Consider the following 22,243-nt stretch of genomic DNA (forward strand, 5'->3'; position numbering starts at 1 on the left):
TTGGCATAAAAACCACATTGTTTGGGTGTTAATACCTTCACCCTGAGTTTGTCTGCATCAAGCCCCACAGCAGCAATCAACAGGAACTATGCAAACTCTGAAGAATTGCTCGATGGGTTATATCTTCTTGGGAAATAATATCAACTGAAAGTAAAATGACTTTCTTTGAAAGCTTTAAAGCATTCCTTTGAACAAACCCATAGATGGTGGTGCTCACAAAGAAATTCCCCTGCTAACTAGGCAAAGAGGCACTTTTCAAGTAGTACTCCTCCTGTCATATTTAGCAAGGAGAGAGTAACTGTCCCTCTTCACCTTCTAAGTGTCTTTTCTAGTGGCTGTCTGCTGGTGTTCTTTTGCATCTTTTTAGCTGGTGAGCCCTTTGGGGTCTGGGAGCCATTGAACTGATTTTGTCTACAAATCGCTTTGTGAACTTTGTTTTTGAAAAGCGGTGCATAAATATTCTTAATACAATAATAATGATGATGATGATAGGAGAAGGAGGACGTCCCACAAGTTTTTTTTTCAGATGCATCTGAGTCCTATGTCTTTGGATGTAGTCTCAAACAATGCTTGAAAAAAGGAATACTGTGCTCCAATTCCCCTTCTGCTAACTTCAAGCACCCTTTCTTTTAGGCAAAGTGAAGGGGGAGTAGTGCCAATATTCTGGAGTTCTGGAATTCCCTAATCCTAGGTAAGAACTCGAAAGGAGGGCAAATTATCTATAACCAAAAAGATATTGGAAATAGCCATTAATAACTCCACCTGCTGCAACTTTTAAAAATCTTTTGTCAGTACATTTTCTATACTCTCTCTCTCTCTCTCTCTCTCTCTCTCTCTCTCTCTCTCTCTCTCTCTCTCTCTCTCTCTCTCTCCTTATATTTTGCTCAATCAATACATCCCCCACCAATACTTTCCTCTTCCAGAATCCTTCCTTCCTTGGATTTTTGCTGCCTTGGGTGAAAAGGAAAAGTTAGATTTTATAGGAAAGGAAGGAAGGAAGGAAGGAAGGAAGGAGAGAGAGAGAGAGAGAGAGAGAGAGAGAGAGAGAGAGAGAGAGAGAGAGAGAGAGAGAGAGACCTTGACAAATCGAAGCGGGCTGCTTGGCTTTCTCTGTCTTCTTCAAACCTCCCTCCTCGTCGCCATCCATTTTTAATGAAAGTCACCCTGATGGTCTAATTGCGCTACATAAAGGTTTACACTAGCAGACAGAGTAAAAGAGCACCACTCGGGGCGGTGTAAAAACTGACTGGCGAGCAAAGGGGACGTGAAAGTCGCGACAGACCCGGAGTGTCTGGGAGTCCCCTGTATCCTCCGCTGTGTGGACGTTTCCATCTTTCTCACCAATTGCCCGTCAGCTGGGATCGCTTCCTGCGTGTTACAACAAGCTGTGATATACTCTCTGATGGTCCAGCTCCGCCCTGCCTGGCTTCCAGCTTCCCCCGATTTATCTCTGGGTTTCCCGGTCACTTTCTCCATTCGACGGGCAGCATGCAAGGTGATTTCACGGGGGGAGCGCCACTTTCCAGCCTGAGCTGGACATTTCTCAGTCCCGCCATGCCCTTTTGCATTTGAAAAGGGCGACCTCAGTGTCGCCCTTCGCCCCAAACTCTGTTCTTCCAGGCGTCTCTAACCGACAGAACGCCTCACACGCCTTCCCTTTCTCAACTGGTTGCCAAAGACGAGCCCAGCTAATCCTACCACTTCACCGTCCACTGTCCACCGTCCACTGCCGCGGGAGGTGACATCTGGAGAATGTGTGGCCAGGTCCGTGCCTTCCTCCAGCGCACGCCTGAGTTTCAGATGGTCTCCCAGCAAAAGAGGGAACCAAAAGCTCGCAAGCCTCAAGTGGATTTCAGCGGCAGGCACAATTCAGGCCCACAAGAACCACGAGCAGCAGAAGAAGCGCCCTCCAGAATTCTCAGCGCCCTTGAATTTGCTCAAGCATTGGATCCAGACCTTTGAACTTCAAGGAAAGGTCCCTGGCTTGATACACAGGTTGGCCAAGCCCTTCCGATAGGAAGGGATCCATTTGCCTGCCCAACCTTACACTTAAGTTCTATTTTGCTGTGATTTTCCTAAACCAAACCATACCCGGCGCCTTTCTCAACATCCCAGCCCTAAAATCCCTGCTGGGACAGAAATTTGCACTTCACAGATCATCTTGGATGTCTATGTCTTCGTCGTCTATGATCAACCCAAAAAGTGAACTATCAAAAAATATATTTCAATTTTAGGCAAGTACATTTTCTGTAGACTCAGGGGGGGAGGGGAAAGAGGATCCCAAACACAAAGTTCCTGCTGGGTGTTCTATTGTCCTGTCATTGCTGGATATCTATGAAAGGTTTGGAAAGTGACGTCTATTGTTCTGCTGGAACCTCAAATGGTGAATTAAGACAACACAGACCCAGACCCGCACAGGGCTCATTTCAGTCAACCCCAATACACCTTGCCAACCCATTGTGTTAGATGCAACACTTTTAATCCAGGCATACCGGACCTCTTAGCCACCGTCCTTTGCTGAAGAGGTGGTATGTTCCCATTAATGTTGCAATCTGTTGGTCTGGATTCCCCTTCTGTGTTCCAGAACACTTAGGGAGTAATCCAGGGGCAAGCTTTTCAGTTTACATGCCATTGGAATAAATAGGAGATGCCAGACCCTAGGTAGGAAAACCTCTCTGTCCAATGTGCCCTTGCATGCACGGAGAATTTCAGCACACAGGAACCTGTACACCTTTACAAGACCCTGTGGATTTCCTAACCCTGTCGGTTTCCGAAGAAAATCTCCACTTCCCCAAGATTCCTAACTGCTACTTTGAAGCAAGGCTTTCCCTAGTTCCCGCATTACCCAAAATTTATACAAATCTCTCCTTAATTGGTGATCACCGATGCTTTAATTTAAGACCCCCAGCTATACAGTTTTCACATTAGCTTTTGATCTATTACAGTAAATCTCCTGAAATAATCAACTCTGGGAGGGGAAGAGAGAGAGAGAGAGAGAGAGAGAGAGAGAGAGAGAGAGAGAGAGAGAGAGAGAGAGAGAGAGAGTCCTGAAAGATCACACATCATTTTCGTTTGAGAAATGATTTATCTTGGACATACCATAAACAACACAACTCTCTCTTCCAAAGACACACAGGCACACAGACACAGGCACACACACAATGGGAGAAGGTCTGTTGGTGCTGCTGCTGCTGCTATGTTTATTGTAATAAATCAAAGGAGAGAGAGAGAGAGAGAGAGTATATTTATATATATATATATATATATATACACACACGTGTGTGTGTGTGTGTGTGTGTGTGTGTGTGTGTGTGTGTGTGTGTGTGTGTGTGTGTGTGTTCACACGCACTCGTTCGGATGCCAAGATGGGTATAAATATACACACCACCAAGGGGTGAAGAGAAATGGAAGAAAATGAAGATGGCTATTTGTCACATTTTACGACAATAACATTCATAACAAACAATAAATTTACATGGACATACAGACTGGGAGGCAAGAAGGGATCTCCCGCTACTTACAATAAGTCCAGCCCTCGGCGTGGTTTCTTGCTTCCTGAGAAATGTTTTATTGCAGCCCTCTCTCACTCTCTCTCACACACACTCTCTCTCACACACTCCCTCTCTCTCTCTTTCTCCCCCCCTTCCTCTGGTATAGGCTTATGAGTGTGCATGAGAGAGATTGAGAGAGAGAGAGAGAGCAGGAGCTTTTTTTTTTATAAAGACAGTTGAATTTCACGTCAGACACAAGGAGACCATGTCTGCGATTTTCCTGACGAATACATATCTATTCTGCAACTCTGCATTAATTATTTAATGAATCACGTGACTTGGGAAGGGGGGTAGGGGGGTTCTCTTTCTCTCTCCCTTTCCTAGCCACAGAGAGGGCAGTTGTGACCTTCCACCAGAAAGTATATATACACACACACAAAAACACACACATATGTGTGTGTACATACACGCGCACACACACAAATTTGCATACTTACACATAATATAGACATAATACCGCTTGTGCTGTCTGTAAAACCATTTTTCAAAAAAAAAATTGTACAGAATGCAATGTTATGAAGCTGCATGTTTCAAAGGACATATATTTCAGAAGAAGGAGAATGTACATATAGTACTCAAAATATTATCTGTTGGTGCAATCTCCTTCTGCTAAGATTTACGAATCTACTTCTCAGAGTAGGTGACTTTAGTTCTGATTACTTAGAAATATTACAGTCCTTTTTTCTCCTGAAACCTCCTTAAACATTACCATTTTTCCACTTGGTCCTTCCTTCCTTCCTTCCTTCCTTCCTTCCTTCCTTCCTTCCTTCCTTCCTTCCTTCCTTCCTTCCATTATTATTATTATTATTATTATTATTATTATTATTATTATTATTATTATTATTATTATTATTATTAACAACAGTATTTATATACCGCTTCTCAACAAAAAGTTCACAAAGTGGTTTACAGAGAAAAATCAAATAACTAATGGCTCCCTGTCCCAATAGGGCTCCCAATCTAATTCTTTATGCTTCGTTTATCTTCCATATATATTTTCTTCTGTATGTTTCTCTGTCTCTGTCTCTCTCTCTCCTCTCTTTTCCACTTTTTTTTTTTTAAATCTGTGGAGCTAGGAATATAAGTATTCTAGGAAATTATGAGACCTGGAAACTATTGGCTGCATTTAGTGGAAAGCCTAAGGATAACAACAACAGCTAAAATAATTGTAAATATTGAAAGTGAAATTTGGAGCCTGAGAAAAGTAGCCAGTGTGGTCGGGAGTAGTGGTGATGGTGAAGGTGAACTCCTGGAAATGAATGTTTAAACAAAAGAACCTCCTTGACAAGATGCTTTGAAGAAACAACTGGTCTGCACAAGACGATGGAGTGTATAAAACATGGTTACACATGCTGTGCTTATGCAAACATTCCAATCACGGTACATATAAAATTGTGGGATTAAATTAAAAAGGAGAGATCGCCTCTGTGTGTGTGTGTGTGTGTGTGTGTGTGTGCTTTTGGTGGAAAAAAAGTCTCCTATTTCTTCCAGGTGATAAAAGCACACGGGCATTCCTTCTCCAAACAATAGAACTGATAAAGGCCTGGGAGTCAGAGGCTTAAACAGACAGAAAAATTAAATCAAACAATAGCACGGTGGGGCGAATCAAGGGGGGATGTGCTTGAAACCGAAGCACTTCCTTGAGGTCAGAGAAAGACTAAGATGCTACTTTGACAACGGGGTCCTTTTGATAAATGCAAACCGCCCCGTCTTGCTCTGTAGGAGGGAAGCGTTTCCACCTAGAATTAATATGGGGGCCATCAAATATCATTCGAGGCTCAGGAAGGCTGCGGAACAAAAGGATCGTTCAGTCCTTGAGAACAGCGAGATACCACACTCTATGGAAGCTCACTTTAATTTCTTTTTTAAAAGAGATCAGGTTGTGTTTTTTTTTAAAGCACACGCCGTCCCCAATGCAGAATTTCTAGCAAAGCTAACCTTGCCGCCCTCAATTCTGTGGGCAGAAATTTCGGGGTGCGAGCATGAGGGGAAAGGGTGCCCAGATCAGCCCCAGATTTGCTTCCAATGGGGTCTTAAACGCAAGTTTCCTGCCAATCGATCGAGACCATTTGGCCAAGCAAAGAAACGTCCTGATTGGATTGGGAACCGATTCCCCCTTTAAAAAAAAAAAAATCATTTCCTTTCTCCGAGAAAGTCTTACGGATTTCAGTCACACGCAAGCAAAATCGCCTTGATTTTCAACCGCATCCCCTCCTAGACGCAGCGCGCGGAAGGAAATCCCATTGCGATGAATGGGGCTTGCTTCCAGAGGGCGAGTTTGGGATCGGTGTAGTGAGGTCTCGAAGCCCGACAGAGACACAGAACAGAACCAGAGGAGACCGCGCAGCCCCTTTGCAGGCGCAAGAAAAAGAATTTATTCTTCACAGCTGACTACAAGTGGGGGGCAAAATACAGAGGGGCAGAAAAGAAGTCGGAGCTCAAGAATCAGGTTTGGGGTTTCCAAGCCTCCTTAGCTGCTAAGTCTAGCAAAGATGTCCTTTTTGGAAGAAGGGGGGGAAAAGGGAAGGAGAAGAAAAAAGACCTGCCTAGGATCCTTGGGTTGCAAAGCAAACACAGCTCCGCCGCCTCTCCCCTCCTCTTTCTGTCTCTTTCCCAAAAAGAGCAACTTTGATTTCAAAAGATGTCCCTGTCTCTCCTCTACAGTTCAAAGGGAAGGAAGCGCCTCGCCTGGCCCGGGTAGGTGCGAGAATCCGAGCGGGTTTCTCTCGCTCCGCATAAAATGAACGTTTATATAGTGGGAAAGGCAGATTGATTTACGAATTTAAACACGCCGGTTTTATTGGGGATCATAAATCTGTCAGGGTACCACCGATCAAACTGGAAAGGCTGCTCCCAAACTCCGCTCCCCCGGCCAGCCAACCTCCCCGCCTCCTTCTCTGTCGCTGAAAGGGACGTTTCCAAAGGAAAACGCCAGCAGGATTGTAACACAGAGCCAGGGTGTGTGTGTGTGTGTGTGTGTGTGTGTGTGTGTGTGTGTGTGTTTGGGGGGGGGTCTTTCCCAGGGAACTATAAAGAGAGAGACGGGGGGGGGGGAAGGAAAGAGAGAATGTTTATATGCATAAAGGCAGTGGTGGATTTGCCCCAGGACCCATTCCCGGATTCTGCTTTCCATTCTTGCAACTCGTGTATTAAGAAGAGTAATAGAGAAATGACAATGTGCAGAATAAGGAAGACAAGAGTGTCTCAGAGCATGTACAAACTGCCTAGCCCTCACCCCTGAAGAACCACAGTGTCAGCCAGACCCTGGGACTTGAGGGAGAAGCTTCAGCTGGACAGAGATCTTTTAGAAAATGAAAGTTTTCAGGCCACAAAATCTCACATGACATTTAGTACATACGTATGATACGTGTGCATTTGTATGAACATGGATGAACATACAGTTATGTATTGCATCTTCAGGAAAAGGGGGCTCCCACAGAGAAGAAAGAAAGAACGGGAGCATAGGACTCCTCTCTCTCTCTCTCTCTCTCTCTCTCTCTCTCTCTCTCTCTCTCTCTCTCTCTCTCTCTCTGGAGAGAAACGATTTTTAAATTCCTGTTTTAGAAACTATTGTTGCTTCTTTCACCCACACATCCCACACAGAAATCCACGGGGAAGAGACAGCAGAGGAAATTTTTTTCCACTTGCCTTTTCACAATGGCCAATAAACTGCCTCACAGATGGAAACCCAAGAACATTAATGTAGGGTTCAGAAGGACCATCATTGAAACTACTTCTTGGTGGTGGATATTTCAAGAATACTACAACTCCACAGTCAAAAAGCAAATATTTCAAAACGTGATGTTTTGGGGATCCCAGACTCATCTGTCCACAAATCACTTTGGCCTCATTGTCTGCACTGAAGCCTATTTAGGACCCACTCTACATCAGTTTCAGTGTCAGTACTCCGGCTTAACTGGTTTGGAAGCAGGGATGAAATGTTCCCATTGATAAAGAGTGCAGCTGGCTCGTTTTTTATATTTCTTGGCCAAGTTCCCATTGAATTTAATGGTTGTGGATCGCATTCAATGCTACCTAAGTCTGCATGCAGGCGGGTAGGTACAAGTGTTGCCACTGATAAATTTACAACAGGATGGATTAGGGGAAAAGCTGTTCCTGAGCACTAAATTCCTTTTCCTTGTACAGCCAGGCTCCTGCCCAATTTGACTGATGAAACAGAATCAAAATATTGTATTTTCTTTCTTAAGAAACTTAAAGCACCCTGACTTTTTACAATGAAGATATGAGATTTGCTATCAGAAAATTACTACCAGAAACTTTTTATTTCTTAAAAATCTTGGGCATTGCACATTGTAAGAGCGAATGGATGAACTAACAACTGCTAACAAAAGACAAAAGACGGGCAAGGCAGCCATTTTAACTACAGATGCTTTCCAGCTGATGCTACCCAGCCAAGCAATAAACCTGCTTATCAAGAAACCCCGTCATCAATGCCTTCTTCAGTGAAGCTTGCTTATTCTTAGAGCCTTTGAACCTAACACAGGGAAGGTTGCACAGGGAAGGCTGCCATTTGGGGGGCTTTGAATAAAAGGAAAGGAGAGATTGAGGAAGAGGGTGAAGATGAAAGAGGAATTGATCTCAATGTCCCACTCGCCCAAACCCAGCCCCCCCCCCAAACTCAGGTTTCCAAATAAACCAACTTGGCCTTAATTATGAAAGTTAACCTCAACACCACACACACACAACACAACACCACCCTTTGTTCTAGTAAGTAAGGGAAAGGCAAAAATAAATCAAGTTACTACAACCACTACCACAACCCATGTGATGAAATAATACCCATAGAGCTTTGTGACACAGGAAATATATTTCCAACAATTCACAGAATCTTTGAGCATGGGAATTATGATGAATGCACCCCACATAAACAAAAAAAGAAACCAGCAAACAAATCGAGTCCTTGAGGAGCATCCATGAAGCTTGGCAGGAGAACCTTTCCTAAATTATGCCCCAAATTAGCAGGGAATCAACAATAAAGAAGACCACCAAAAGAATTTTAAAAACACCACCTTAAGATAACTAGAATGGAAGAGACATAAGCAAGGCAAACACATACAAAAGAAAACTGCAGACTTTGGGCCTACAGAGATGGCTGGTTTTTTGTTCTGCCCTAGATTTCCCGTTTGTCTCCAGAGTTTGCTTTAGCCTGCCCTGTTTCTGTATGAGCAGCGCTACACAACACAATGTCCAGTCTTGAAAAGGTCAAGGGGTTTGGAGGGGTCATTCTGTAGCTGCAATACCAGGCTAATCGCTTAGAAAACGTGTCCCTTGGATGAACTCAGTACTCACTCTGCAACATGCCAGGCTCAAATTTTAAATGTGCTTCTTTTAATATACCCTTTCCCTGGCCTAAGATGATAGATATATAGGTAGATAGGCAGGCAGATAGACAGAGAATCCCTCACTCACACCTTTGCTGGAGAACCTTCACAAATCTACACACAAACCCCAGACACAAGAATGTAACCAGAAATCCTCTAGCCACACCTCCTTTCTTTATTCTGCAGCACTGAAATATGTTATATTATCCTTATATTATCTGCTGGAACAAGCTCTAGAACAACAGTGTGTGGAGCCTTCGGCTGCTCTGCACCCATGAAGAAATAAAGACACAATATTCTTTTAGAAAAGCATCCCACCTCTTACCCTCTCCCCCAGGCACAGAGCACCCACATTATCACCAGAAAAAAACCTTCCTTGAACTGTGCAACTCTATACAAAATACAAAAAAAAAAAGCATCAGTGTTTCTTTTATTAAAACACATTTCTCATTTACAAGCTTCTTTCTTTCCCACCAGTAAAAATTAAAACTCTGCCTTCAGAATTAACTCAACTCATCTACAAGTAAGTAAGCACCACAAGGCACAATTTTAAAGTTAGATATATTCGACTTAACTCTGCTTCCTCTATTCTTCAAAGTGAAGCAATGTACAATTTCAAAAGTTTCAAAAATATCTTTTTACCTTTTGAGCTTTCCACGAGGTTTCTCTCGATTCTTGGAGGTGTTCATGGCTGAAGTAGACTTTCCCTTTTGTAAAGAGAAAGGGTTCAACTTTGTGTGAATATATATATATATATATATTCAAGGGAAATATATATTTCCCTTGAAGATATCTTGAAAGATTCAAGGCTCCTGCGTACTCTTTTTTTTTTTTTCCTCCAACAGAAGGTCTGCTGCGAAGGTTTGCTGTTGAATAACAATAGGAAAAGGATAAGTATTTGAAGTAAAGAAATGATTAATGATTTTTTTGGTATAATTCTCACATTTTTCTCAGCTTCTGTCGGCCTACAATGCTTGTGAACTTTTAGGGACTATAGAAATCCCCACCCTAAATTCTATTCATACCCCACAGCTTTCATTTGATTCTATTGAAACTACATTCTTACCAGCATATGTTTTGTTTGGGGGAATATGTGAGAGAGGGAATGCATTGATGTAACCTGAAATGCACCAGGCTCTGTCTCTTCAAACTACTGAAACCAATGGAAATGTAGCCTCTGGGGCCAGGATAATGCCTCTACTTTGCAAAATGGAAACTCTTTTCTATATAAAATTGTTTGCTTTCCCCAAATATACCATAGTTGATAAAAGTGCTGGTGCTTCCTCTATCATTAGGTATATCAGTCCCAATGCTCTCACTGTCAAGCATCAAACAAACAAAAAACAGACTGGTGGAATAATAATAATAATAATAATAATAATAATAATAATAATAATAATAATAATAATAATAAGCAATTCAATATAATGACATGGTTTGGTATGGTGAATGTGGATGAAGAATCAAAGGAAAATAATTTAAAACACTTGGTTAAAAACACATCATATGTGCTAAGGATGTGCAAGGCTCTTATAGTTCCAGAACATCAAGCAAGCATCTCTGACAAGCTGTCCCCATAGCCTAAAAATATGACTTTATCTCATGGATTACAGTCTGTCCTGGATTAAATGGGGTTTGGATTGTGACCATTGGCTATGATCCATAAGCCACTTGCTCTGAGGCACACCCTTTGGTTCTCAGAAAGTGCTTCATAGCAAAAGGGTTTTGGAGAGCTAGAAGGTGGTGTTAATGCTCACACCCACTAAATCGTCGTACTGAGTTCCATAGGATCCATCTATCTATCTGGTGTGGAAAAGTTTACAGATACATAAACACAAACATTTGCACAAGTGCATTAATTTCAAAGTAGGAATGGTGAATTGGGCCACCATTGCTAAACCTATATGTTTTGATATACAATAAAACACTGGAATCACACACTATTTGATAATGGATGGAGTATGGCCTGAAGGAAAGGTTCCTCTTGTGTTGAAATACTTATCTTGGGTACTTCTAAGGATAGAATGCAGTGGGGAATTCTCCTGCACAAGGACAAATGGACGCTCAATAGGGTTTGTGTAGGAGAACTTTCCATTTCATTCTGCCCTAAGCCAGTAACAAAGTTAAGACTGCGTTAATTTTGGCGAGATTTTTTAAAAAGATAAAATTATGATTTGCTTGCTATGGTATCAGACACCCCTCCCCATATATAATTTGTAACTTAGAACTGGAATTCCATTTCGTCCTGAACAGTATTTTCGATACTTCGTATGAGAAAGAAAATGAAAATTAATACAAGAGCTATGGAGCACAAAAGAAGTCATTTGTCTTCTTGATTATCTATTGTGCTTGTCAGAGTTTGAGCTATTGCAGCGGCTGACTCCTTTGTAATATAAAAATACACAGAAAACCTGCAAACACCGAGAAACATCTGTGCAAAAATTATGGTCATTAAATGCATTAAATACCTTGAAGAAGGTAGCTTTTCTTTAAAAAAAAAGAAGAAGAAAAAGAGTGGAGAAACATCCCTTCTTCTTCGAGAACATACTGCTGCTTTATGGTCTCCATATCAGGTAGAAATGTAATGATCAAACTATTATTTGATTTTGAACCGTTTTGGAAGGCAAAATGTAAGCACATTAATGCATGCTTAGAGGAAATAAATCATCCCTTATAAGGCTTAGCTGTAGTTAAAGAGGATATACCCTATGGTCAAACATCTTTTGTTTCCATTAGGGGAGGTTAGGGTAGGAAATTGACAGCAATAAAAAATCTGGTCGAAACTGAAAGAGAGCAAAACTATCAGAACAAAGGAATCCTGTAGCTACTGCTGCTTCAGATCATCTGAAAAACACAGACAGCCATATTCACAATGTAATGTTTTATTTCAGATCTTTTTCCACCACTATTCGCTATGCACATGTTCTTATGAATATCACACCGAACAACAAGAGGTAATTATACAGAACTACAGGAAGGGGACCCAGGGAGTGTTCTCTCCCCCTCCCCAAAGTTCTCTGGAATCACACCATTTCGGAATGTCATATATCGAAGGAAGCGAGAGAGCTGGAGAGCGAGAGAGAATCGAAAATGCATAGTCCCTTCCCTCGACCCTTTCTTCCCAGGGGAATTCTCTGGAAAAAACCATCCTTAGGCACACATTTGGTTCAAACAGGAGAGAAGGAGCATCCTTATTTACGAAGGAGCCCCCCCCCCCATCTCGTTAATAGCTAATGGAACCCAGATGGCCTTATGTTATAATCACCTTTATAGACTGAGATATACAGCCTTCCTTCGCTTTCCAGGTCTTCTAGGTTAGATAATTAACTTGGAGTGTGTTGCTCTGTTTTTGATTGCATTGGTTTCTCAGCTCTTTTTTTCCTGATTTTTTGCCCCCCCCTCTAAATTTTTTCCCCAATGGGATATCTCCTCATTTGGAATCTTACTTCACTATCCAATGAAGTCCTTAGGGGGCTTAGAGAAATTTATTTCCGCCTCTCAATCTACTCTACCATCTAGAGCTGGGTTAAACAGATGCCCCCACTATTTTTTCTGTAATCTTGGGGAAACGCCTTGTTTTAAACTGGATTTTGTGACTGGGAGGGGAGAAAGGAAAAGGGAGGGATGCTGGCAGAGAGAGAGAGAGAGAGAGAGAGAGAGAGAGAGAGAGAGAGAGAGAGAGAGAGAGAGAGAGGAGTCCAGTTCTCCTTAGGTGAAACCTGGCTTCATTTATTAAAGACGACTCTGGCTGTCGAGCTAATGGCTGGCATAAGGTCCTTCGTTTGTACGCGAGAGTAAACATGACAAATGGGCCCGAGTTTGGCTTGATTAAGGATGAAAAAGGGATCCATCTTAGCCAAATCTGAAAACCCCTATCTCCTGTGAAACAGAGAAGCTCCCCTCCAACACAACCCTGCTTTCCGGCCAAGGGAGTCACCCCCCCGTCCTCCTTTGTTTCCTTTCCCCTCATATAAATAATGTTCCCCCTCCCATCCACCCCCTCCCCCAGCGACCCCATGTTTCATCCTCAGGGAACGGTGAAACCAGGAGAGTCCTGCCGTTCCATACAGCAGTCCTTCGCACGCACGTTCGCACTCACGCCTGCGCGCTCTCTCACCACGCACACGCACACATCCACACGACGCTCAAGGGAGGGTTATAGATTGGTGGCGGGGTTGGGGGCTGGTCCATTGGTTCGGGCCTGGGGACCTCCTCCTGCCCCGTCTTGCGCAGGCAGGGTGGCAGCAGGATTGGATCGGATCTTGGTGTTGGGCAACTTGTGGTCTTTTTTCCATTTCATCCTCCTGTTCTGAAACCATATCTTGATCTGGCGCTCGGACAGGCAAAGGGAATGGGCGATTTCCACCCGTCGCCTGCGGGTGAGGTAGCGGTTGTAGTGGAACTCTTTTTCCAGCTCCAGCACTTGCTGCCTGGTGTAGGCTGTCCTGGAACGTTTCGGCTCCCCTCCGGAGTAGTTGGGGTTGACTGAGCACAGAAACACACAAAAGAAGGTGGGGGGGGGGAAGGGAAGCGGGGCAAGGGCGAGGAAGGAGGGATCGTTAATCTTCTGCCCCTTAAAAAAAAAACAACAAGTCTGTTAAGATAACAAAACTCCCAAACCACACAACCAACCCACAACCACCCCAACAGGCCAGATCCTTACTCGGAAGTACGTCCCCACTGAGTGTGTGAACGTGGATAGGATTGCAGCCCAACACTCTGCACCGATTAGAGAGTGTGGGACTTGCTTCTAAGCCCACTTGCATACGGTGGGATTCCACAAACCCAGCCCTTCTGGGGAGCGGATCCGGATCAAAGGCGGTTCGAGACTTGTACACGTGGACTCGGATGTCTGGACATTTGTCTCTTTCCACCCTGAGCACGTTGGCCACTGTTTCCAATGCATTTCATACAAGGTCTTCTTCTCTCATCTCTCCAACCTGGCACAGGCCATTCAGTGTATACGTGCGGCCCCACAGCTCGCTGAAACCCTGAACGCACTTTGATCTAGAGTAATCCCATTGACGTCGCTGTGGTTACTTCAGAGCTTAGTGGCTTTTGGTATCATGGTGATGGTGGAGAAAGGAAACAGAGAGAGAGAGAGCGCGCACTGGGCTGTGGACCTTGAAGACACCTAAACTTCAGTTTTAACACCCCTACTAGTTACGACCTAATGGGGCAAATATGAAGAGTGGGGAGGGGAGTGGAGCATGCTGATCTATCCCAAACCCCTAAAAATACCCCCCACTCTTCAGTGTAAGTATAGAATGCAGCCCCATCCACCCTGGGCTGAAATCTCTAGCGATCAACGCCCATAGATCGCCCAACACTCCCGCCTTAAGTGTTTCGTGGACCGTGTTAGCGGGTCAGTTAATGTTTACCCACGTGTACCCAAGAGTTGACTAGGCAGCTCCAAGTTCTCTAAAGTTCTGTTCCACTCGTAACACAAATCGGCCCATCCACCCCACTCTGACCAGGAGTCAGCCCCAGTGAAAGCCATGAGACGTTCCTAAATAGTAGGGTTTAGGGCTGAAAGAGGCTTTTTAAAACCTCATTTAAAAAGTCCAACGTAAAGTTGACTTTTTCCACACAGATTACCCGGAAATCACCCCAAACATCAAAACGCACCCATCCATTTCGCCTTCAAACTTTCTCTGAGGGACGATCCCAGTAGAAAGAAAGAAAGAAAGAAAGAAAGAAAGAAAGAAAGAAAGAAAGAAAGAAACTGGAGGAGGATGTTAACAGGGACTTCAAAGGCAGTTCGCCAAGAAGAGCCATAAAAATTTATGGAGGATGTAATTATAGCGCTCTGCAAACAGGGAGCCCATAAATCTCCGACGGGAATGGTTCTTTTACAACGGGGGCAATCAGCTTTCTTTCCCAAGCAGACTTTGAGGTGCAGGTTAGTATAAAGCGGAGGGCGCTGGCAGGTCCACTTACCCGTGCTCACGTGCACCTTCTTCATCCAGGGATACACTACGGGCTCTTTGCAAGCGGACGGGCTTTGGTGGAGAGAGTTTTGGCTACAGGAAGGCGGCGGGCTTGGCGTGACGGACTCGCAAGTGTGGCGGGGCTCGGAGAGGTGGTTTTGAAGTCCCGCCGGAGTTTGGGCGTGCTGGCTGCGGGGAGAGAGGACGGCCGGCTGGTGCCCGGAGCTCTGGCACGGAGCGTAGGATGGTTGGTTACAGGCGGACCGGGCGGCCGGGTACAGCGCCTCGTGGGGGAAAGAGTTCTCCTCTCCTCGCCTCTGGCCGCCGAAGTACTCCGGAGAATGACTGGGAAGGTAATCGTGCTGGGAGTATTCTTCGCAGGGTGGGAATTTGGGGTCCACATAGTTGGAGTTGATCAGGAAGGAACTCATGGCCATGGATTTGGGGGTGGCTGGCCAGGGCGCGCGCGCGCCGCCCGCCCGCCCGCACACTCACGCACACGCACACCCCAAAAAACAGACCCACATTTATTCCGATTTCTGCCGGCCCCCCTCCCCTCCCCGACCCCCTTCTCCCTTCCTTCCCCTCCCCTTCTCCCTCGTTTTCCTGTTTCGCAGAGCCCTCCTACTTGGGCCGTCAAGTGAACAAAGTTAGAGGTCCATGTGACCCCAGGAGCCAATGGAGAGGTTGTCTGGGATTCCCGGATAAGGAAATCATCAAGAAGGGGGGCAAAGAGGGGGGGCTCCCGGAGCCTTTCCCCTGCAAGCTGAGCGCACGTTCAACTCGGGAGCAAGTTGTGCTGGAGTACATGGGACTCGGTGTCCAAATCAAAGCCTGCAAGCCTTTAAGTGGAACTCTGGATTGTGGAATGGACCATCTAGTTTTGCACAGAAGAGACATCATTTAAGCCCCCAAACAAATGTGGTACCCCACAATCTCCCTCCGACCAAGCAAATGTTTCCTGTTCCTCCACGGTTAAAAATCACCTCCAGTAACAAACACCCCCATCTCCCTGGCCAGGGTTACCTGAAAACCCAAAGTCCAAACAAGAGCACGTTGGATCGAACCCATCTTCTAACTAAGGCTTAAATTCGGGTTCTGAACGTAGGTGATAGAGGCCAGCGAGTGGCATAGATGGATCGCGCTCATTGGAGATCGATAGAAACATCATTAACTAATTCGGGTTACCCATCCCTTTTAAACGACAGTTAGCTTCGTTTAGACCAGTTCAGACCGGTTTTTTTCTCCCCTTTTTTTCTTTTTTCTCCTGGATGGTTTGGAAAACCCGACAAAAAGTCTCTATGACTTAAAAAAAAAATCAGTTCCAGAAATCACAGGTATCATAAGTTGGGGGTGAGGGGGTGAGAGAGAGAGAGTGAAGTACAGATGAATGTCAGCGTCACTAGGACCCAGAATCACTATGGCACCTCGGGGCAGAGACCTGCCTTTTTTACATTCTGAGTGTTTCTTGCCATCCTTTGACACTGAATAAGTAATCTTTACTGGCAGGGTGTCTTCCTTTCCTCCAGTTGACCGACTGGTGTGGTTCTAGAGTGGTTTCTCCAAGTGTAGGAACTTTATTTTGTCTCCCTATGAATTTGCTGTGAAATAAGATGATAGGTGACAGTGAGGAGGATGAACAAGAGGTGGTAGTAGAAAAACGCCCCCCCATGGGTGTATTTTTTTTTCCAACCAATAGGAATATATGCCTTATATAACAAAAATTATTACAAAACCATCCTCCAAGGAAAAGCCTTTCAGGATTTCCTTTCTTCCTTTTCTTTCTTTGATTTCTCCTTCTTCTCCGTTGGAGCCCGTAGCGTTTGTGTCAACTACATATTCCCCTAGATGCGAATTTGTGACGCAGCTTCCTTTACACAAATTCGGATCTACAGGGTACATATAGAAGACAGACAGAGAGAAAGACAGACAGACATCCTCCTTCTGCTACAAATCTTCCTCTTGGCTTGTACAGAAAACAAAAAGTGGTTGGCAGTGGAGAAGAGTTTTGAGGAGAAAAGTGTTGGAAAGTCTATGGGAAAATCTGGTTACAACACAACAGATGTCCTCGATCTTTAGCCGCAAACTATAGAATAGACTTCATTTGCTAAAGGAATCCTGACCCAGAGCTGTAGTCCAAGAAACTTTTCCGGGAAGGAAGAAAAGAAGACAGGTAAACCAAGCAAGTAGGCTAGTAATAGATAAGAAGAAGTTACGGATGAAATTCCCTCCCAACAATCAGAAGTGCTATTACAACGAAAATTGCGCTTTTGCAGGGTTTGTGGTAATAAAGCAGAATCCACACATATTCACGTGGTTTTGCAGCTTCTTCAGCAAATAAAACATTAGTGATATAAGAGAGGAGATCTGAAAACAAATTCCAATAAGGCTAAGATAGTAGGTGCCCCTTTTTTGAAAGGAGATTTTTTTACACCCCAGGAAAGAAGGGAGGAAAGAGATTTTAAAAATTCCTTTTTAGGAAAAAAAAAAAAGCAATAAAATAAAATATGCATTCAAAACGGTGTTAGTAGGAAGGAGAAGAATACTGCCATTTTACTATAAACCACTGATGTTCTAGAATTGGAACTGTGATTTTGTAACAAAAGAGCTCTATCATTGTTTTAGGGTGTAAGTGGAGAAGGGTAGGATAGGAATAAGGGAAGCCAGGTAGAGTTTATCACTTTTTTTAAGAGCAAAGATTGGTCTCCTCCTCCTCTTAAATAGGTCTGCCTCAATTTCTCACCAGAATCACCTTCTTTGAATGAACAATATCTCTCCTCACTTTTTGTGCAAAACAATTTATCTATACAGGATACCTGCTCTATTACAAATGCTCTATTACTATGTGGGATCCCTCAGTAAGAATTAATAATACATCAAAATCCCATAAGAGGTGAGCACACCTGGAAAATTAACTTGGCCAGAAGAGTGTTCACGTTACATAATCGTTAATGGAACTATGTTTTTAATCAGTCTTGTTAACAAAAGCAAACACAATAACCAGCCCGCCAAACCATGGATTTTTTTTGTGTTGCCCCCATCCAACTAAAGATACCTAAGGTGTGAAGATATGAATGAATGCCCTGTCTCTGAACGACTTCCTCCACCAGTAGATAAGGGGCTTATAAAATGCATCACTGTTGTGTTTAAGTTATATGGCCACAATAAAACGTCAGTCCCTAAACATACTTACTAAGGATTAAGTTTGCAATCCTATGCATATTTTCCTGAGAGTAGGCTCCACTGAAGACAGTGGGACTTACTTCTGAGTAGACAAGCATAGGATTGAGCTCTAAACCCGGCAGAAGTCGGTGAAATTGACGAGTGTTCAAACATGCATGGAATTGTACACATCTATATAAATGGGATCAAATGTCATTAAAATTCTAATTTCCAGATAAATTTGCATTGCAATTCTCAGCAAGTTTACTTGGAAGTAAAAAATGCTGATTTCAATGAGCCTTACTTTCAAGATCCCCTAGCATTTTTCTTGCCCCAAACAATTGAACAGGTATTCGGGTACTGTTAACCTGAATCTGATATGAAAAGAGACATACACCTCTGTTCAAAACCTTATTTCAGTAAGAGGGCCTCTTTTCCAAATAAAGTCGGATGGGATGAAAATCAGAAGTTTGAACATATGTCTACACCATTCCTGCACACAGATAGATCCCATGAACCTAATCATGCTTACTCTGAGGAACTGATTTCAGTGGACTTACTTCCAAGTAAGCCTGCTTAGCATTTATGGCTACTTTTGTAGCATTACAAAACCACTCTGGTGGGCAGAGGAGGAAAAAACAAAACAGGGATTTGAACCCCAAGAAGGTCTACCAAAGACAAAGGTTTGATACACACACACACACAGAGAGAGAGAGAGAGAGAGAGAGAGAGAGAGAGAGAGAGAGAGAGAGAGAGAGAGAGAGAGAGAGAGAGAGACTATTTCCCCCACAAGCCTATGTCTTGAAATATATATATTTCACTTTATTTCACTATATTTCATATTTTATGCATTATATTTATGAAATAGAGTGAAATAAAGTGAAACATATATATATATTCGTCTGCACTCAGTTTAGTGTTTTGACAAGACATAGGCTTGTGGGGGAAATAGACAGTCTCTCTCTCTCTCTCTCTCTCTCTCTCTCTCTCTCTCTCTCGCTCTGTGTGTGTGTGTGTGTGTGTGTGTGTGTGTGTGTGTGTGTGTGTGTGTGCGTGCGTGCGTGTGTGTTCAAGAGCCAAGACCTCTTTATAAAATCCCTTGTACCAACAGGCAAATGGGGGCTTCATCTCAGCATCACCAGCACCCCTAGCGACTAGCAGAAATGGTCGGTCTTTTTTCCCTTCCCGGTCACCACGCACCCGAAATCAAAAGATCCACCCTGACCCCGCGCCACCCCACCCTCCCCACACACCCCTCTCTCCTTCTCTCTTTTTTCGTCACTTTCGATTGCTCTAATAAAAACGTCTCCGCTTTTCGGAAGTTCGGAAAGACGGATTTAGCCCAGGCGCCTTCTGCATTTCAAAGAGACCATCTCTGAATGGGAGCCCTAAAACGCAAGAGCTACCTAGCAGATGGGACAGTGATGGGGAGGACCCTGTTTGCTTGCCTAGTTAGCTCAATAAAGTTAAGTCGGATAGAACAGGACGGTGGTCCAGACTCCCTACAAAGTCTTGGGACAACTTGGGGGGGCTAGTCCCAGATCTCTCTCTCTCTCTCTCTCTCTCTCTCTCTCTCTCTCTCTCTCTCTCTCCACCTCACTCACTCACACACACACACACACACACACTCACAAAAGCACCTGTCAAGGTATTGTAGAGCTCGAGATCGAACTGCCAAGTTCTTCTCTAACTGGTTTGGCCGCAATCCCTACGCTGCTCTCGTTCATTTTTTTTTTTTTTTAAACTGGGGCTTGCGCATGAGAAACTTTCCAACTTTCCGGAGGATCGTGGCCCTTGGTTCTACTTTCAGGACTCCCTCCTGTACTTTCCTTCCAGTCACCGAAACGCCACCACCGTCTTTTAAAGAGACTATTCTATCTACACCCCCCCCCCCAATCGCCCTCCGATGACATCCTTGAGGCTCACTCCCGAGGAAACGCGTTGAGGGATCGAGTCGTTTTGCTGTTATAGAGCCCCCTTTTCCAGGCTGAAAGTTTCTGCCCACCCCCTATCACTCCTTTCCTCACTCTCACAGTCCCCAAGGTGCCAAATCAGAACCTACAATCCAACCCCCCCCCCCGGTTGACGCAGCCAACATCCTCGTGAATGCAGAATACCACATTCAGACGCGATTCTCAGGCAATTCAGCCGCAACCATTAAGAAAGCAACCCAGATTACCCACCGGAAAACTGGATCTTCCTCTCCTCCATGCCATATCTTCTACTTTCTCCCTCCCCCGCAAGGAAACCTCTCTCTTCTCTTTCCCTTTTTTGCAGGACGGTCTTAAAAGCCTTCGGAATCGCAGGCTACCGGCTCGCGTGGAGGCAGAGGCCTAACTGAGCCCCCTCGGTTCGGATCCCCGCAAGTTTTCGTATTAATCTCCATACTTTGTCAGTCTTTGTTAAACAGCTAGGCGTGTCCCGAGCGCCTCCAACATTTTAATATTTGTTAGACGCGCTGACCTGAGTTTCACCCCACTCCGGGGCTCTCCCCCTTGCATTTTCCATAATACGCTTGCATAGTTCTCTCGGTCATATTGAATTTTACCCAGGTCATTACTTTGGAGGGGGGGGGGGGAGAGAGAGAGAGAGAGAGATGCCACGACCAGGAATTTTAATGCAGGTTTTTTTCTCCAGCCTGCAAGTGCCAGTTACTTTTTCATATCTTTTTGCCAATTTTTCCTTTAGATAGATAGATCTGCTAAAGAGAAAGTATCTCTCCATTTACCAGAATGTGTATATGTCTCTCAAAGGCGTGTGTGCGCGCTGCACACTGGCACACTCCTAGTTATCCAACTGCTCTTTGGCATCGGAAGCAAAAGTTGGAAGTCCCTCCTGGAAATGAGACACACACCGAAGGGACTTTTTCTTGCTGAACTACAATAGTTTGCAAACTTCAGAGAGGAAGGAAGGGAGAAGGGAAACTGTTCTCAATCTCCCATCCTTTTCCACCACAGGCAGCACTGCAATGTAGATGTTTTCAGTGTACGATGTGTCAGGTTACGATTTAATCTCTCTCAGATATTTTCTCCGAAACATTTCACTAGCCCTGAACCTGCTACTTTTGAAGACGCCCGGGTGTTGTTTACATAGCTCATCAAGAGATTCTAGAATGGCCATGCCCTGGCTGGTTGTGAATATTCTTGGACGTGTTACCACCTATTCGACTGATGTACACATAGATCTAGAAAGGTGATATCATAACTAGGCGCAGGTATTGCAGAGGCCAACTGGCATTAAATTATTGCTGTAGATCACACTGATAGCCTTGGAAAAAAATAACCTGCCCGTTTGAGGGTGTGTGTGTGTGTGTGTGTGTGTGTGTTTCCCCCCTTCCCTTTCCTCCCCCCCCCCCCCACTTTATCTATGCACAGGCATCTAAAGGTTTTCCCACAGCTCAGGAAAGCCACCAGCCTCTCTCTTTTCGTTCTTATTTCCTCTCTTTTTAAATAGGCTCTTTCCATAGGACTGGACTCTCCTTTGTAAATTGAAACTTAATCGTTACGATGCGGGGGGGGGGCTTGGCTAGGAGCTAAGTAAGCGGTTGCTTGTGTGGCATGAAATCATACCTGGATGATTTTAACCTTCCTATAACAAATGGAGTTGTTCTCCATTTAACACCTTCCTCCCCCCCTTTATTATTGTACCAACCTGGAGTGGTGATGACTGTGCTTCAGAGATAAGTGAAGTAATTAAAGGGGCCTTGAGAGGGATCGTCCAAGTTACGCCTAAACGGTAGCCCATTTATTGTGATATTTTACACATCTCAGGCAAAGCCTCCACAATTTGTTAGTGTTAACTCTGATTATTTTGCGCTTGCGTGCGCACACACATACACACACACACACACACACACACACATATACACACACAGGCGCACACCCTATTTCCTTGCATTTCAACAAATCTGGGAACAGATCCAAATGGGATGGCATATTTGTAAATAATTCCTAATAATTTATTGGAGTCTCTCCTAAGTAAATGCATATGGAAGCTGGATGATAGAACTAGGAGAACTATGAAGTTGTGGGTGTGACAGCACCACCCACAAACCCGTTAACCAGAGTAGCCCGAATTAAAAATTAAGTAGCCTGAATTAAGAGCAGTCCAATCCACAACAGCAATCCTATTTAATCGCTGATCCCTAACACATTGGTTTGGAATCAGTCTGCATTTTTTGGTTAAGTAAGCAACGCAACAGATTAATTCTAAATATTTATACATTATTCTTTTATTTTTTAAAAAAAAAACTATACTA

General features: G+C 44.1%; 2 protein-coding genes across 2 annotated transcripts in view; both read right to left on the bottom strand.

Moving 5' to 3' along the window:
• HOXB3 (homeobox B3) overlaps positions 1–1,476 on the bottom strand; it is an 8,779-nt gene extending 7,303 nt beyond the window's left edge. The window contains exon 1 of the mRNA XM_066629263.1: positions 1,342–1,476. Coding sequence (XP_066485360.1) covers positions 1,342–1,476 — 135 coding nt within the window. The remainder of the gene's footprint in view (positions 1–1,341) is intronic.
• An 11,573-nt stretch (positions 1,477–13,049) lies between these two features.
• On the bottom strand, positions 13,050–15,260 carry HOXB4 (homeobox B4). The gene is made up of 2 exons (XM_066626798.1): positions 14,834–15,260; positions 13,050–13,378 (listed from the first exon to the last, which is right to left on the bottom strand). The coding sequence occupies exons 1-2, from the start codon at positions 15,258–15,260 to the stop codon at positions 13,050–13,052; spliced, it is 756 nt and encodes a 251-aa protein (XP_066482895.1).
• Positions 15,261–22,243: the final 6,983 nt, after the last annotated feature.

This window comes from Tiliqua scincoides, chromosome 5 (assembly GCF_035046505.1).
Source record: "Tiliqua scincoides isolate rTilSci1 chromosome 5, rTilSci1.hap2, whole genome shotgun sequence".
In the NCBI taxonomy this organism is placed as follows: Eukaryota; Metazoa; Chordata; class Lepidosauria; order Squamata; family Scincidae; genus Tiliqua; species Tiliqua scincoides.

Excerpts from the sequence above, each read along its gene's own strand:
- HOXB4 (XM_066626798.1), bottom strand. The coding sequence starts at position 15,260 with ATGGCCATGAGTTCCTTCCTGATCAACTCCAACTATGTGGACCCCAAA. Across the intron at positions 13,379-14,833 it reads GAAGGTGCACGTGAGCACGG|TCAACCCCAACTACTCCGGA; the intron begins GTAAGTGGACCT and ends TTCTGTGCTCAG.